General features: G+C 43.1%; 1 protein-coding gene across 4 annotated transcripts in view; it reads left to right on the plus strand.

Annotated features, from left to right (window-relative positions):
• The first annotated feature begins 7,564 nt into the window (after nt 1–7,564).
• The window catches only part of LOC108498099 (paralemmin-2-like), a 266,564-nt gene continuing 261,532 nt past the window's right edge, over nt 7,565–12,596 (plus strand). For 2 of the 4 annotated variants that reach the window (XM_017816389.1, XM_017816391.1), the window contains exon 1: nt 7,678–8,161. In XM_017816389.1, the coding sequence (XP_017671878.1) occupies nt 8,117–8,161 (45 nt within the window). In that variant the 5' untranslated portion in view covers nt 7,678–8,116. Of the gene's footprint in view, nt 8,162–12,596 lie in introns of all 4 variants that reach the window. The other 2 variants (XM_017816398.1, XM_017816399.1) reach the window with 2 other exon arrangements.

Here is a 12,596-nt window from a genome sequence, read left to right on the forward strand (position 1 = left end):
ATTTAATGAACACTGTCTCTTCTGAAGAGTACTTACTAAACAAGGCTTTTTTACATTAGAGGTGCAAGACATAAAGATGATTTCCTAATTAGCTGCACACTAGAGATTCCAGTTTAATGGTTATATCACTGAGTGAGGCTTGTATGGTGTATGCAACACAATGTAAAACAGTTCTCCAATTTGTACCTTAAAATGTTATAAAATAATACCATTAGAGTGACATGAGCGGGAAGTCAGTGGAACTTGCATTTTTCTCAGGAATTCTGATTAAGGTTTTTTCAACATCTTCAGTTTGTAGTACTAGCCTTTTGCAGAGACCCTGAGCAAGGAACCAGTGGGGATACCTTTCCCATGAAAGGGACATCACAGTCTGTTTGTGTGCCTGTGATTTGAGCACTGGAAGTGTGACCATGGAAAAGAAACAGCATTAATGATCCTTGGAAGAAATCACTTGCATATATGCAATGCAGTATCTTTGCATAACACATACCCGTGTTACACTGGTTCAAGGCAAAGTCTTGGCACTTTGTTGGCTGCCTCGGGCTGTGAAAAGCTTAATGAATTCCTTAGATAACAAGGGAGGTTGGATGTGCCAATTTGGACATAGCGTAGACTGATCCAAAATTCATATTAAACTTTCAGCATGTGTCCAGAAAGTAACAAGTTATTTTTGTCTCTTCTATGTGACTGCCACTATCTGAAGCTGAGGCCAAAAGGCCAGGAGATGATTTCTGTGCCAAAGTTTTTGTCAGGTTAGAGGACCAGAAATGGGATATTGTCTAAAAAGATGTAATTTGTTTTGGTTTTCCAGTTAGTTTGTTGGGTTTTTTTTCAGGGCTGGCACCACTGTCTAGTAGGCTCAAAGGATCCATGACAGGCCTCTGGAGGATTTCAGAAGATGGACTGTGATAAGTGAACCTGACTCTGATCTGATTCACTCTTTCAAATTACTGTAAGACTCCTTATTTGAATGGATGGATTTAACTCCTCTTCATCACAGAGATAAAATCAAAATTTTCTTTCATTTCTATAACGTGCTGGAGCTGAGATGGGCTCATTTAAATGCCCATCATTACATTACAGCCTTGATGCAGACAAGCCGAACACACCTCTGGGCAGCCCCTCCGCTGAGGAGGAAGGTAATGCTATCATAAATTTCCTGGCTATTTAACCTTAGCTGAAAGCTTGTCATTAACAAAAACTGTTTGTACACTGGAGTGGATTCCTCATTACTCTTTTGGCATTGCAAATCCAATGCCAATCTCATAGTCCTTCTTCAAGGAGCCTAAGGATAGGAGACCAAACTGAGAATGGTCTAAAGGATCTGACACTGAAAGGATGTTTAAACAATAGGTATTAAGTTGTCTTTTGATCATATATGGGGGAAGAAAAACAAAGGTCACACAGTGATCACAGAAGTAGTAAAAAACAAACATTCAGATTCTAGCCTCAGTTATGTTCTGGAACAGTAGTTTATATTCACCTTTCTAACAGCTTTTTGCAGTTGGGCTGCAGACAACTTACTTTCTTTACTATCTCACTTCTGAAGCAAAATCCAGTGTACTAACCCAAAACTCAGCAGTAAATATTTTTGCGTTTTTTAAGGGAATATCATTTCAGCTATGTACTATATGTGGAGAATGATCAGCAGGCACAAGAACAGAAATAAATACTGCTAAAAGCAGCTTTCCTGCTTCAGTCTGTGTTGTTTGAAAAAAAAGGAGAGGGAAATGCCAGAACCTACAAGAACAAAGCTCTAGTTTTTAAATCCAAAGTGAAAAAATGTACACTTTTTCCTCTTTTTTTTTTTTTTTTTTGGCAGAATGAATAGCCAAGCCAGTTTTGAGGGGCTGAAGGGGCACGAGTCTCTTCTGTGTCAGCATTAAAGTTGTCAGGAACAATGAAACTCAATGCAACAAAATGTTTCAGATGGGGTGGATAGCACAAGTGCTCGGGTACACGATTCTCCACTCATTAACAGCTATAGAGAGATGTACAACTAAGAAAAGCAGAGACCTATTTTGGTGGCATCATTACACTGACAGAATTTAAATTCAACAAAAATTCCCTTTTTAGTGAAGAGTTGTTCTGTTCACAGTTGTATCCCTGTCCTGCAGTGTAGTACTGGGAGTATTACTTGCTCTAATCATCCTTTTCTGCCCCAGGTGGATCTTGAGTGTCAAGGGAGGCACTGAGAACAGAAAGCGGAAGGTAAGGACAAGACAGGATTTTCTTTTTGTGTAATTTCATAGAGACTAAAGGAATTTGGGAAAGGTTACCTTACACTTCTCCTCTGCAGGTCATCCAATCCTGCTCTGCTCCCTGGGAGCCATGCTAGTCTCCTGCAGCTGGATAAGCGAGCTGTGGTGCTAGCTGCCAACATTGGAATTTCAAGAGGAGACAGGCTGCTTTCTTCACCTGGAAAGCTTCGAATAAGCCCAGCTACCAGGAGACTAGCCTGGGAGAAAAGTAAAATGCCTACATAATTTCTTCTTCTTCCCTGCTTCAAGGAAAGTCACTGCAAATAGCATCTCCAGCTTTACTGGAGGCTTTGGCAGGGGGTTCTCTGTGGCTTGCTTCATTAGTTACTGCCAAGGACATTAGTAACTGACAAGTTACTGCAAGGTGGATAAATTTCAGGCTAACATGAGGCTGTTTTAGCATGGTAGTGGGGCTGGCAGAACAAGAGATCTCAGGAAAACAATTGCTTCTTGTTCCTCATCCCATCCGAATCACCTACAAGCAACTGTTTCTGGACAACAGACATCATTTGGCCTGGAGATTTCTGGTTTATGGAGTCTCCTGAGGGCCCCTACCACACACAGTATCTGGTGGTCTGTTCAGAGGAGGCGTCCTGTAGCTGTCATGACTGTGTGGAGACCCCTCTAGTCAGACACTTAGTGCAACCACCCCATGGCTGCAGAATGAAACCAAGCAAACATGGAAAAAACTAATAGACTGCACTTATTAATAAATTATGGCTTACCTATTCATAAGCCTGCTGTCTTGGGAAGGTTTAAAACAAAGTCCTGTGCTCTAGATTTTTATTTCTTAAACAATGTCATCTCCTGCTGTGCATGCTGAAACTCCATGCCTTGATAGCAAGTAGCAAACAGGAAAAAAACAAACGAAAACAAAACAAAAAACCACAGAAAAAAGGGAGAAGAAACAACTTAAGTTACACCAAGTTTGATGTAAAGTTTTTTTTTCTATAAAGAAACAATGATCTTGCGCACTTATGGAACTGCACTCAGAGGTCTAGATTGAACTCTGCCACTGCCCTCCTGTTCAATTTAGGCATATGATTTATGGTTTAGGCATATGATTTATGGTTTTACCACCTGCATTTTCCAGGTGTGAAATGCTGTGTGAGATAGAGGGCCGATTTTCCAGTCTTTCCTTGTCCTGTTGCACAGCCTGGTTTTCCCACCAACCCAGACTGCCTGGGGGCTGGGCCCATGAAAACCCATGCAGGGGGGAGTTGAGAATGAAGTGCACTGATGGTAGCATCTGCCACCCCACAGAAGAGGGGTGAGGGCACATATTTGAGTGTTCAGCCACTTCTCACTTTCACCATTGCATGAGTGACAACAGACTAGGCACCCTCACCACCAGCCACACAGGGTGAGTGTGAAGGGCTTGGACACATAGCCTCCATCATGCAGCCACCATTTACTGGGTTAAGATGTCCAGGCAGGATAAGGATAACTGTCCTGGGGTGATGTCTCATTGGGATGGGGGTCCCTGAGGTGCAACTCACACTGTGAGCTTCCAAGAGGCCCAAGCACAACCCTTGGTGTTGTGGACACTCTACTCCCCCAGCAAGCAGCCTGGGTACAGAAGAGAGAAGGGCAGGAAGAGACTTTTGTCCAATGAAGCTAAGAGCTGCAATTAAAATTGCAGATGGAGTAGCCTCTCCTGGAGACATCAGATGGTGACACTGCCAAAAGTTTCAAAGGCTATGTTGTATGAAGCATCGTGTTTGAGGGAGTACAAAAAATGAGCATGAGTGATGAGCTCAGGAATCTAAAATTTAGATGAACTTTTCATTCCTGGCCTATTTTAATATAGCCAGAATCTGTAAGGAAGATAAAGAGCAGATTAATCAAACCCCAGAATTTCAACTCAAATGAAAATAATATGGTTCCAGTAGGCCTAGGCAGGGATGCTTGACAATATCGAGGATGCCAGAGCAATGTTTGCAGTGTGTTGGCATGTGGTAATTTTAAAAGCCAGAAGTATCTCCTCTCGAACAATCTGAAATGCAAATGTGAAGCCTGTTTTCCCTCCTGTGCTGTGTTTTCTTGACAGTCACTGCCAGGATCCAACCACTAATTTATCACCTCACAAATATGTTGATGCATTTGCTATGGCCGAGGTGCTAATCCTGACCTTCATGTGTATGTGTGTGCCTTCCTTACGCAGTCTTCAGGACAAAGTCTGGTTTCTTAGACTGAATCAGTTCTATCAAGAGCCAGGAGGATGGGAAGCCAAAGGTTTCCTAAGGACAAGATGTTTGGCATCATGCAGAAGAGTTCCGATAGTGTGCAGGGCAATGGCAAAAAAACAACCTGGTTGGCTTGTCAAAAAACAAACACAAGTGATTTAAACTAGAACCTTTCCTAAACCAGCTCAGCTCCATGGCAAGGACAAGAACCTGATTTCTACTGTATAACTAAGCTGTCTCATTTAAAATTCAGGCTACACATATCTCAGAGTGCTTTCAGGATCTTCTTCACCATTGAAGAGATTGTTTCCTACACTCTTTTCCAAAGAAATGAAAATAAAAGTCTGTTTTGCATGGAAAAATGGCATGCAATTCACACATTATTAAAATTTAGCAGGTTTTGCTCTTCTAAAAATTTCTGTGAAAAGAACAGGTTTTTAACTGACATTTGAAAAAATAATGGGGACATTTTTCCTTTCTTCCTAATTTTTAGCTACTGAACAAAGTATATTAAAATACTTTTCTCTCACCTACTCTTCTAGAATCTTCTTGTTCCTCCCTACACACTCCGTCCTCTCTTGTTTTCCTAGTATCTTCGAAATTTGGAAATATCACCCTGCTCTCCTGCCCTAAAAGTAAAACAAAACAAATTAAAAAAACTGTAGGCCTTAAACAATTTCTTACTTTTTTAATTAAAGTTCCTTACCAACATAGCAAAACATACTGGAAACAAAAATCTTAACCAACAGGGGTCAAAAAATGCGTAGAAATGGACTGGTTGTTTTGTTTTGTTTCACTTAAAGTTGCCTTCACTAACTAAATGTCCACAGGGGCTGTCCCCTATGGTCTTCTTCATGTAGTGAGTCACCTCATAGAGGTCATTTCACCTGGGTCTGCTCTGTGAACCACTTGGGTAAAGAGTTTCACTTCACTGAATCACAGGCTTCAAGCCATATGAGAGAAAGACACGATAGGGAAACCAGAGGCTATTACTATTGCCTGACTTACAGCCTTTCCTCATTGCTAGTCAACAGCAAGAAACTACTCTGGTGCTGACCTCTGTCATTCCTGTACATTCATAAAGAGCCAGCAGAGTGGACTGCTACAGCACAGCTGATTCATGTTTCCTTGGCAAACTAAACTGGAGGAGTGCACAGCCCCACAGCATGTTTCACAGGGACCAGCAACACTGCAGCATTCACTAGGATGCAGCCTTCCTATCCCTTGCTGGCAACAAGCACTGCAGTTAAACTGGAGAGGATAAACATGAGGCTAATACAGTGTTCAGCTCAGCTGCTGTTACTGTACTTCATGAACTGTTGTAAGGTTTTGTATCATAATTGAGATGCTCATATCCATTTAAATATATGACTACATTGCTCAAATATATGTTTAAATGCTTTCCTGAGTGGTATATGGAGGGAAAGAGGGGATGGCCTAATGTGATGCATATCACACACCACTTTGGCAGCACGTAATGTGACTACAGGTCATGGAGTGAATAGGCTGCCCATTCCAGCTCCAGTAAGCACTGGGGCATAACCCTTGTCTTTGCTGGATATAGACTGTAGCAGAATTCCTCCCCTGGGCAAGGCTTAGCAGCAAAACATGAGAAGGGTATTGAAGGGATTTAATTGCATAGCTATCAAGCCTTAGTAGGAGTTGCCCATATATGTTCTCAGAGCACATGTGGGAGTATAGATGTCTGGACCCTGTGTGATGGGATATTTCAAAACCAGCTGTAGTAATACAAGTAGCAGTGCATGGACCTTTACATGGTAATGAAAAACAAACAAACAAAAAAACCCAACAAAAAAAGAGGTTTTGAAGAAAAACAACAGGCTGACAGGAACCAAATAAACTACAAGACAGATGCTATTCAACAAATTACTTGAAATTAGAAGACTGAAAGAGTGTCCCAGTATCTAGCTGCAATTTCTGCATTTCCCTTAGCTGTGAGTCCAACAGCCTCTTACAGATACTGCCTCACTTGGGATATGGCAATAAAACATTGCCTTTTGGCCACAGAGACTACTGGAATTATATAATGTTCTGAGTTTTCTGTACAACAAAGGACTTTTTTCCCAGAGGCAAAGCTAAGCAAGAAGTCACTTTTGACATCCTGTCACAAGACAAGGAGGCTGTGCACCAGTAAGGGAAACGGGACCAGGAGGTGAAAACACTTGAGAAAACAGCTGCACTGAAAAGCAGCCTGCAGCAAGAGTTCCTGGACCTGGAAGTGGGATGGAGGTGGAGGATGTCTGGGAGAGAAGACTGTGATATGTAAAGGTAAAATGCCAGGCTGGGTGGCACTTGAAAGGGCAGGCACATGGGAAGAAGCAGGGTGACTTCCGGATTGCTTTCCTCCAAAATGATGGAGTTTTCCTGTCTTTGTCAGCATGAGGTTGTTACATCAAAATTATATGCTGCAAAATGCACTTTTGTTCCTCGTGGTAGGACAGCCTCAGGATGCCACAGTTAGCGCTCACCCAGCCCTCCATCTGGCGCAGTGGCTGCTCTGGCTCAGAGACATCCCTCCAGTGTGCCAGCTCCGTGTCATCCTTGCAGCAGCACCCTGTAGGACTGGACTGGGAGAGAGTGGGGGGCTTCTTTGCTGTCTAGGAGAAAAGAAAGCAGATGGAAGATCACAGAAGTAAAAATAGAAATGTGAGGGTACCCTTGAAATCAAGGGTACCCTCATGGTACTGGCTCAGGCATGCCCTCCCTTCCTCACCTGCCTCCTCCTCTGTGTATAACACCAGGGTCTTCAGTCAGGTTGTTTGCATACACAGCCTTGTCACTTTTGAATATCTGATGTCAATACAGTCCTTTAACCTGCAATGCACGTTAATGCAGGGTGTGTGGACACCTTACGTCTTCCTTTCTATACACATGCTCTTCATTGCCTCTCTTAAGGGCTCCTCTGCAGCAGAAGTCTTTTGCGGAGTGCCATGTTACCACTGCATTCACAAGCGGCTGTGCAGTTCCCCCAAAGTCCATGCTCTCCCTCCTCCTGCCACCCTGTCCTTTCCCTTAGCCAAACCTGCTTTAGCTTGGGGCTGTAGCCGCCGCCTGCCTGCCTGCCTGCCTGCCTGCCTGCCTGCCTGCCGCAGCTCCCTCTCACTGCGCCATGTGCCACCGTCCTTCCCTCCCTGCTGTGCTGCTCGCTAAGGACATGCTGTGCCACAGCTGTCTGCTTCCTCTGCTGCAGTCAGGCAGGTTTGGATTACTGTGCACGCTACTGATGTCGAGCTCCTGTCGTGACCCAGCACCCCATAGGAGGAGCAAATGAGCTGAGACGTCAACGCAAAAAATTATAGCCATGCGAGCTATCCCTCTGCTCAGCTGCTTGGAGAGTGCATACATGGTTTGTGTGACAGCACCAGCACACAGAAGCAGCAATGAAATGCACTTAGCAATACAGCTGGGAGACAGGCAGCGAGGCAGGCACTGGTCCAGTGACTAAAATGATCTTACCGTGAGCCAAGCTGCAGTGCCTCCAAAAGTGGCTGACTGCTATACAGGAGCTCAGCTTTCTTTGCAATTACTCCAGTTCCCACCCGGTGACTGCAGTGTGTGCTCCGTTTTGGTTTTGCTTGCCTTCTTGTTTCTTCTATTTTTTTCTCCCACCCGTCTCCCTCTCTCTCCTCCCGTGTCCTTCTCTCCAGGATGGCGGAAGCAGAGTTGCACAAGGAAAGGCTCCAAGCCATAGCAGTAAGTCAGTTTCATTTTACTTGCTCCTTTGTCCATAGCTGTGGGTTGTGGAGGGAAGGGAGTATTCCAGCGCAGTGGCTGGGAAGCACCCGGAGAGCCTGGCTTTTGCAAAGTTGTGTGTGGAGTTCTCTGTTCGGTAAATGAGTGGTTAACATCTGCTTTGCGGGATTTGGCGGAGAAAGAGGGCTCTGAGGAACAGCGTTGAGCTGACACGTGCAGAAAGAAAAATGTGAATGCACAGTGGCATGCTTAAAAGATTGATGATGGAGAAGAAAAGAAGGAGTAAATGGGGAGAAAGGGAGATTGTGGGAGAAAATCAGTACTCTGCTGAAAATGTATTTTCTCACAGTGTGAGCTTTTGCTTAGCTGATTAGAAGTTAAGCAAAAGGATCTGCTGAAGGGTGGCTTTTATTGCAGAAAATAATTGCGATATTACTAATTTTTAAGACAAACACAGACACTGCATTATCAAAATTATGTAATTATTTGATCTACTAGTTAAACTGTCACCTCAGCTCCCTAGCTGAGAACATGCCTTCAGACAAATTGCCTTCTGAGTTGCATCCTGCCAGGGGTAAAACGTAGGCAGGATTTAGCCCCATTTTAGTTTTAACTTTTGTTTTCAGATTTAGTACAGTAATTTGGACTGAGCCATGAGCTCAGCTGGTGCAGACCTCTGAGAAATGTGGGCACTGATACCTGGTGAGGATTGGGCCTGGGTATTTAGAATCTACCATCATCCTGGCATACAGAAATTGCCAGCTCATCTTCTAGCATGTCACAGGCACCATGTCAAAAGGCCTGTGTTTCTGTGGGCACTGCCAGTCTGACAGCCCCATACAGCCTGCCCTTGTTAGAGTGACACCCAGCTCTTCTTCCCCATGGCAGAGATGTTGATGCAGCTGTGCCAGTCCCAGACGGATGGCACGGTCTGTGCCAGGGACTGCACACCTGGAGGTCTGAAGAGAAACAGAAGATGGCAGAGCCCGCATGGGTTTTACATTCCCTTCCTGACTTCCCCCAGTGATCAACAGATGCTACATTTTTCTGTAGCCAGCACAGGTTACAGATTTCCTTTGTAGTGTAAGAGGAATGGCTGCTGCTGCTGCTGCTGCTGCTGCTGCTGCTGCTGCTGCTGCTGCTGCTGCTGCTGCTGCTGCTGCTGCTGTTGTTCGAAGATATTTGCTTGATGTCTACTGTTCTTCTAATAGTTCCATGGAGATTTAAAATAGCCAGATTTAAAACTAAGTTTGTGGGTCTTTTTCTCTCTAAAATACTTCCTGTGAAAGAGCAAATGGTATTATTTGATATGGGGAGGGGGCAAGCTCTAACTATTTAATTTTCAGGCAGGAGAAAGTAGATGCATATTTTTAAGCTGGGTCACAGTTTTCTGTTAGCATAGGCATTGACATATCTCCAAATGGAAACACCAGGAATGTTCCCCCAGAGGCAAGCCTCACCACTACCTGTGATTTGGGACCCCTTTATGGCAGAACTGTACTGCAGCGCTGCTCCATGTATTGCTGCTCTGCATAGCTCTGAAAAACTTCCATCGCCACATTAAATAAAAAAGAGCTTTACATTATTGTTGTTTCTTTTGAGTGCTATATGACAGAACACCAAACCACACCCATTTCCATGTGGTGTCCTTAAACCTTTCACCAGAATAGATAAAGTGCTCTGCTTCTTAGTATTTTGCATTTCACACCGATGAAACCATTACGGATTTAGAATTATCACCTGGTGTATTGCAGCTTTTACAGTAGGTTTATGCTGGTGTAAGAGAAGACCTTGAGAAGCTGGATCTTGGTTTTCTATACATATTTCCTTTTGGTTTCTATTTCTGGCAGTAAATAAAACACAGTGTAGCAATGTGTGCAGTTAATTAGATTGAAATAATTTTACTTCAGCATCAAAAATATTCAGCCTTATTTTAAGCTTTAATGTGGGTCCATGAACTGACTTGTTTGCTTACCACTCTGCAGAGCAACAGGTTTTCCATATAAGCTTGCTAGGTAACTTTTCTCCTGTGCTTTGGCTGCTGCAAATGTTTGTTAGAATGCAGAGAAGTTTACTTCTAGTGTAAGCTTTGCTCCATCAGAATGAGTGACATGACACAAGTTAGACATTTCTCTTCTGCCACCGGTCAGCTAAAATAAGGTCAGTCCTCAAATGTTCCCTTTCTCAGAAGCAGAAAGACATGGCATTTCAGTTCAGCTAGGTGTTTCCTGTATTTTAACAAGATGCAGTATCTCACTGAGATGAGCAGAAGCTTACTCCAGCATTCTTTGATCACTCTGATTGCATACTAGACTTACAGAAAGAAATCCACTTACCACTGGGTTGTCTACGCTGTTGCCTATACGTTGTCTTCCATAATCACCATGGCAAATGAGTTTGTGAGGAAGATGTGCAAAGTAATTTTTAAGTATGCATCACTGAATATTTAAGGAAACAAATCCAAACATGGAAATATGAATTTTTACACCAGAAGGCTGACAGCTTTTGAAGAGTTTGATTTTGTGCTTGATTTTATTACTCTGACTTATCACAGTTTTAATACGTATCTCTCTGGCACAGAGGCAAGTGTCAAGGGAAAAGGAAAAGAAGGAGTTTACTGTTAGGACATTAATATAAACCTCAGTGAACGTGAGTTAGCCACTTGTTTTGTCTGCAGCAAGTACTTTGCAAGTACACAGCAAGCCTCTCTGTGCATTCATCTTCTATCTGTAAAATCTAAATAATGGACTTTGCCCTTATGTCAGAGAGTTGTTAGAGATGCATGTAACATTGAGCAGTACTTGGATGCTATGGTTTATCAGGGCAAGAAATACCAAAATAGTCTTAAAAAAGTAGAATGTGTGATTCTAAAAACAGAAGTGTCAAATGTATATGTTTTTAATGCCGTTGACGTGCTTAAGCTGTGATTTTCAGATCTTTCTGAAGTCCCTGTAATTCACACACTGACTGTAACAAGACAGAGCATTGTGCAAATCTGGTTTGAGAAGTGGGGAGATGTGAGACAACTACTGAAAAGCAGAATCCAGTTCTCTCTGCTTGGGAGGAAAACATAAACTCTGTGTCCTGGAGGATCCTATGATGACCAGGAGCGGCTGGTTTTTTGACCCTTCCTTGAGCAGAGCCCACATCACATCTCCCCACTTGGGTATCATGCATATTACAGATATGGGTGAATTTTTGTGTCATGAGACAAAAATTGTCTGCTTGGGCCTGACCCTAAATCACCACAGCATCCATCTGCTGCTCTACCAGCAATGGAAGTGAGTAGTGCCCATTCTTAATGCTGTGGGAAGATGCCATCAGGACGAAAGGGAGAGGTTAAAAGAGGAGTTCTGCAGCCCTCTTCTCTCTGAGCTTGTTCCTGTATAGAACACTTAAGTGTTTGCATCTGCTCTTTTCCTGAAGTGGATTGATGGGTAAAATTTTGGGTAAAAAAAAGGAAGCAATTTTTGGCTTTAAAAAATATGCCTGCTGCAAGTTGCTTAGAAGTTTGGAATGCAAATAGCCCTAGAAGAAGCAGGCTTGATGGGGACAGGTGTGCTAATTTATCTCATTTTGGATAGATAAACTGCAGGGCTCCACAATTTATTATATGGCCCCTTCTCTGTTACTGCAGAGACAGTGATCTAAACATAGACAAGCATTTATGAAATATAAATATTTTCTGTCGCTTATCTAATAGTCATAAAGCTGTGAAGTGTCACTGTTGAGTCTGTATTGGTGCATCTGGGGTACAACTGCACATATGATGCAGTGAACATGCATTACCTATACATCAGGTGAATTAAAGGCTATCACTGAGGGACAGCACTGAGGAGAAACCATCAACTAAAGCAACAACCAGCACAGGAGTTGGAGAAGGTTTTCAGGTTCAAGAGATGTCCAGCCTAGACATTCAAGTGGGGAGCTACTCTACTGATTCCGTACCAGATAAAAACAAAAACAATGGTGGTCACTGCTCACTAGTGCCCAGCTCAGGGAACCAGTAGCTCAACTAAAGAAGAGTATTCACTGACATACAAGTAGCCACATCAAAGATGTCAAAGACCATTCTGGCTTTTTCTATGAGATGATGAATTTTTTGAGCTGGATCTAACATTACTCAGATGTCATCAGGAGGTTGACTTAGTATGGCAGGACACTGTTGTTTAAAAATAGCCTCCTCCTGTATCAGTGTGGTCTGCCTTAGATGGATTAAGGACTAGCTTTCTGACAGGCCTCAAAAAGCTGCTGTTAATGAGGGAGACTGCTGTTCCTTGACAGCAAAGGCAGGGAAAGCTTATAGGAAGCAGCTTTTCAAGGCTGGAAGGTGTCCTCTATTTGTACTTTGATGCAAATGAAAATTGTTGGTGTGCAGGTAAAATAAAGAGTGCTAGAGGAGTGAAGAGGGCAAGTTGGATTACTTGGTAAATGG

Source organism: Lepidothrix coronata, unplaced genomic scaffold (assembly GCF_001604755.1).
Source record: "Lepidothrix coronata isolate B3197 unplaced genomic scaffold, Lepidothrix_coronata-1.0 Scaffold55, whole genome shotgun sequence".
Taxonomy (NCBI): Eukaryota; Metazoa; Chordata; class Aves; order Passeriformes; family Pipridae; genus Lepidothrix; species Lepidothrix coronata.